This window comes from Rhagoletis pomonella, unplaced genomic scaffold (assembly GCF_013731165.1).
Source record: "Rhagoletis pomonella isolate Grant_MI unplaced genomic scaffold, Rhpom_1.0 Rhpom_scaffold_11794, whole genome shotgun sequence".
Lineage (NCBI taxonomy): Eukaryota > Metazoa > Arthropoda > Insecta > Diptera > Tephritidae > Rhagoletis > Rhagoletis pomonella.
This window is the reverse complement of record NW_023470323.1, coordinates 1-4,970: the sequence shown is the minus strand read 5'-3', so window position 1 is coordinate 4,970 and position 4,970 is coordinate 1. Positions and strand designations below refer to the sequence as shown.

The 4,970-nt window shown below is 31.8% G+C and overlaps 1 protein-coding gene and 1 long non-coding RNA gene across 2 annotated transcripts; both read right to left on the bottom strand.

The window, feature by feature from the left end:
- Positions 1-562: 562 nt before the first annotated feature.
- On the bottom strand, positions 563-2,071 carry LOC118756712 (zinc finger BED domain-containing protein 4-like). The gene is made up of 3 exons (XM_036491460.1): positions 1,816-2,071; positions 1,107-1,299; positions 563-1,044 (listed from the first exon to the last, which is right to left on the bottom strand). The coding sequence occupies exons 2-3, from the start codon at positions 1,291-1,293 to the stop codon at positions 617-619; spliced, it is 615 nt and encodes a 204-aa protein (XP_036347353.1). The 5' UTR covers positions 1,294-1,299; positions 1,816-2,071; the 3' UTR covers positions 563-616.
- A 23-nt stretch (positions 2,072-2,094) lies between these two features.
- LOC118756713 lies at positions 2,095-3,802 on the bottom strand. Its single transcript, XR_004995145.1, has 5 exons — positions 3,736-3,802; positions 3,358-3,678; positions 3,222-3,291; positions 2,840-3,146; positions 2,095-2,135 (listed from the first exon to the last, which is right to left on the bottom strand). It is a non-coding gene; the product is annotated as an uncharacterized LOC118756713 (long non-coding RNA).
- Between the last annotated feature and the right edge of the window lie 1,168 nt (positions 3,803-4,970).

Here is a 4,970-nt window from a genome sequence, read left to right as displayed (position 1 = left end):
CGCAAACATTATATTTTCAACCGTTTGCACAAGATTCAATAAAAAAATATACGCTTCATTTAAATCATTTTTCCTTAAAACAATGTATCAATATTTATACTGAGAAAAACAAGAATACATATCCAAAATTCGTTAAAGTTTGCATCACTTTTGAAGAATTCGGATCGAAATAGAACACTGGAAATAACTAAGTTGTACCACTTACATAGTTCTAAAAAATCAACAATTGAATAAAAAATAAATTTTGGATCTACAGTGACCATAAAAATTAGAGCACTTTAATATTTGGACATGTTTTGACTTCATTTTCTTTTGTTGGTTCAATGTTCATAAATTGTTTATAAAAAATTCCTCAACAAATATCATATATGCAAAAAAAATTTCAAACTTTTTCAATTTGTAGCTACTTCAAACTTGCATTTTATAATACCAAAATTGAACGGGCTAAAAAACTGCCAACCCAACTTCTTTTTTTATTTGGAAATTTTGTTGAATTTTACATATATAATATTTTAAAATTAAGTCAAAACATGTCCAAATATTAAAGTGCTATTATTTTTTACGGCCACTGTAAGAGTGGTTGTACAGACCAAGACCAAGTCTTGCGCTAATAGCCTCATATGTCCCACATTTCTTCCTCAATTGACCGCAAAAATACTAACATATTTAAATGTTCGGGTGAGAGACGGTTCCTCAACTGGGTTGCTATAAGTCCAGCATGTGAAAATAGTCGCTCACATGGGACTGACATTGCCATAACTGACAAATATTTTTGGGCAATTGGAAAAAGCAAAGGAAAATCATTTTTCAACGCCTGCCAAGTTGTTAAAGGGTTTTTGTTTAATTTTCGAGAAACAGCTGGCCTGATTAAATAAGCTCGCAGCTGGTCCGAATTTATTTCCGAAACGTTACGTCTATTGCATTGACTGTTGCTAATGTTTTGATCTAAATATGACCATATGCCTTCTTCGTCCGATGTTTGAAGCTCAGCGATACTTTCCACAGATTCATTACTTTGGGTTTGGCTGGTTATTAATAAGTTACCTATTCAAAGTTTAAAAAACAGAAATAGTTGTTTCTGATAAATAGGTATTTGTCTAATGTACCAATAAAAGCAGCAGCCCGCGAACAGTAGATTGAGTTTTCGAAGGCTGCCTTCTTGTACCTTGGATCAAGTATTGTTGCCACACCGTAAATAATCACCGCCTCCAAATTTGCGTAACGTTTTTGGACCTCGGTCAACAGGACGTCTTTTGCTATTTTGCCTATTGCTGTAGTCGGTTCGATGATCATTGTTGCCTGTAAAATATAGATTTAGATTTATTTACAGCCAAATTCATTATTAATCATTTTGTTCATCTATTGGTTAATGTCTACAACGTCTACTACGTCATCTTAAAAGTACAAAATGACTCTAGAAACAATTTACTAATTATTTCTTTAACCTTTTTTAATCCTGCAACCAATGGAATGCACTTGCTTATGTTTACATTTTTTTTAACGCAGAGTTCACTTGTAATTTCATGCAAAGGCTTAAGAATATCCGTTACTTCTTTAAGAGCGTCCACTTCTTCAGCAGTGACCATATTAGGCGTGCGGGCCCTCGTGTTCTTATCCATTTGTAGCTGAAGAATTACTTGTGCAATACATGTAGACAATGTCATAAAACGTTCCAGCATTTCAAAATAAGAGTTCCACCTTGCTCTCACTTCTTGAATCAGCTTTAAGTTTGACTGACCGTTGCTTTTTTGGTAATCTCTCAACTTTTTCGCAGCCACCTCGCTCGTTCGAAAAAAACTTTACTATTTTCTTTACCTTTTTTAAAAGATCCTTTAGCGTGCCTCCTTCCGTTTCGTTTTCATCATCGTCGATAGCATCGTCATTGTTATTTTGAATGATCGCTTGACCAATGTTATTGATAGTGTGACCAAAACAGGTGACGTGCTTCGACTCTCCAAATTCTTGTTTCACTGCGCCTTTGATATTGGATCCTCCGTCAGTGACAAATGGTATTATCTGATCATCGCTGATGCCCCAGTTATTAACTATTTCACGAAGTTTTTCCTTAAGGTTTGCTATGTCTTTTTTAAAATTAGCTGGAAAAGCCCCAAGCTCCACACAAACCATATCGTTTTCTGTTAAAATTTATAAAAAAAAATACAATGGCGCGTATTCTTGTTTTCGTACGAATCGAAAATCTTGAAATGGAATTTTCAATAACGTGGATAGGGTTGGAAGCATAATTGACATACCTTTCATCTGATATGTATATCATATACATAATACATACATACTTCGAGAAAAACTAAAAAGACAAAATTATGACCATTTTTTAATAAAAATGTATGTTTTTCTAAAAAAATACGTAATTAACTGTAATAAAAGATATCTTTACCAGAAAGAGTATAAAAATACATTTAATTTGATATATAATTTTATTATTTTAGTTATTGAACATTTTTTATTACTAATCATATATCAAATTGAACGTATTTTTATACTCTTTCTGATAAAGATATCTTTTATTACAGTTAATTACGTATTTTTTTAGAAACACATACATTTTTACTAAAAAATGGTTATAATTTGGTCTTTTTAGTTATTCCCGAAGTATGTATGTATTATATATATGATATACATATCAGATTAAAGGTCTGTTAATTATCTTTCCAACCATATCCACGTTATTGAAAATTCCACTTTAACGCCTTTTAACACACTTTCACTTGCATCAACAATTTTTTATACATTCAGAATAAATGGATGAAGGCCGACCACAACCACTTTTTCTTTTTCTAGCTCAAAAATTATTTTTCGCAGATAAAAAGGAGGAACTAACCTTTAACGAAGTGTATAGTTACTCCAACATAACTTTGCATAGTCGAAGAGTTTGTCCATATGACCGATGTCAGTCATACAGATTTCGCCTGACTGAGTTCGTTTTTGACCTTTAATCGGATTGCACTATATTTTGTTTAAATTTTTGACGTCATTGTTTTTTCAGTAGGCACTTTATATATATGTAGGTTGCAACGTTTTGCAGAACTTTAAAAAACCCCTTTTTTCAGGTGTACAAAGTGGCATGTCGTCCACAACTATCATATACATTAACGCATTTGAAATTTCCTTCCCTTTGGTGCTGTTATCTAATATTACAATAATTACAGAACTTTAATAAATTTTAAAAGTTGAGATGTAAAATTTCTTTAATGCATACACACCAGAAAATGATACTGCTCTTTCAAAGGAATTTCGTATTGGGTAAACAGATTTAGACTTCTTTTGATTCGGCTAAAAAATTGTGTGAACAGAAAAGTATCAATATGTATTACAAATGAAACCCTAGGGAACTCATACCTCATTGTCATCATCGTTGTCCACAAGCTCAATGATGCCAGTTTTCTATAAATAAATGGAACAATTTTCGGTATTGAAATATATAAATTAAATTCCTTTAGCTCCATTTTAATTTTGTGTACTTTTTCTACGTGGTTTTTTAACGTGGTTGTGCTGCTGTGGTACTTAAAGCATTTCCCGCACTTTACGCAGATCGCAATTCCTTTTTCTTTTTTATCGTAGTACTGCCACACAATACTTGGGCTCATTGTTAGTAATAATGTATGAAAAATTCAGTAAGCAAACTCAAAGTGTATACGGCGCATAAAATTATCGACTCTGCTGTAAAAAACCAAACCTTTATAACACTAATAGTATACATTTTCACAATATTCTTACCTGTGTAAAATAAACGCAAGCAAATTTGCAGAATTGAAATGGGGCAAGTTAGGGATGCACAAAAACATCCATGCACAAAAACATCGATACATTGGAAACATTGATGTTTGCTATTCGAATCATCGAATAAAACCATTGTATTTTCTCTTCAATATACATCGATATATTTCAATTTGACAGCTGATGCGAATGAATGTTCACCAAATATACATTTTGTATTAAATTATTGTATTGTATTCATTGTATTAATGTCTTTTAGATTATAAATATGATTTTGCAGCTTATAAGAATACCAAGAAACCGATTGACCGATTAGAAGAGTATTGCTGACAATTCAAAGACAATTAATTATCTTTACTTTTATATCATCAATAAATCTATTTCACCTTGAGTTTATACTTAAACATTTATCGAAGTTCCGATTTTCAATTTCCTTGTACATTTTTATTAATTCATTCAATGCATCGAAAATATCGATTTTCATATACGGTGCATGAATTTATTTTTATAAATGGGATTTGCAACTATTTAAATCAATAAACATATTTCACCTTGAGTTTATACTTAAACATTTATCGAAGTTCTGATTGTTCAATTTCCTTGCACATTTTTATTAATTCATTCAATGCATCGAAAATATCGATTTTCATAACCGGTGCATGAATTTATATTTATAAATGGGATTTGCAACTTTTAAATCAATAAACATATTTCACTTTGAGTTAATACTTAATAATTTATCTAACAGCCCTATTCCGCCACACTGACAAAACTCACCGCGATGACAATTGATATAAAAATGACAATTGCAGCTTTTTGGTATTCGCATCAAAATTCAAAAGCTCGAATCATGCCAATTGTCATTTTTATTGTCATGACCTTTTGGGCAGGTGACAAGGCAAAAACATATGTTTGTGTTGGTTTAAAAAGTGCGACGATTTAATAAATTTGTGAAAAAATATAAAAATCAACTAATTTCAATGGCAGAACAAATTTTAGTTATTTGCGCAACCGTGCTTGTGGAAGACGAGCAGCTCCGGATGCTCCCTACAAAACTTCACATAAAATTGCAGCTGCTCCTGCGTCGTCCGCTCATAGTTTGCACGTCTAAAATATTTATAAATGTTATAAATATACGAATTTATCTATTTCACACAAATACTCACTTTTCTGGTGTTTCACCGCTCATATTTTTTGCAAATAATAGCGTTGACCAGCTGTTTCTACAACAATGA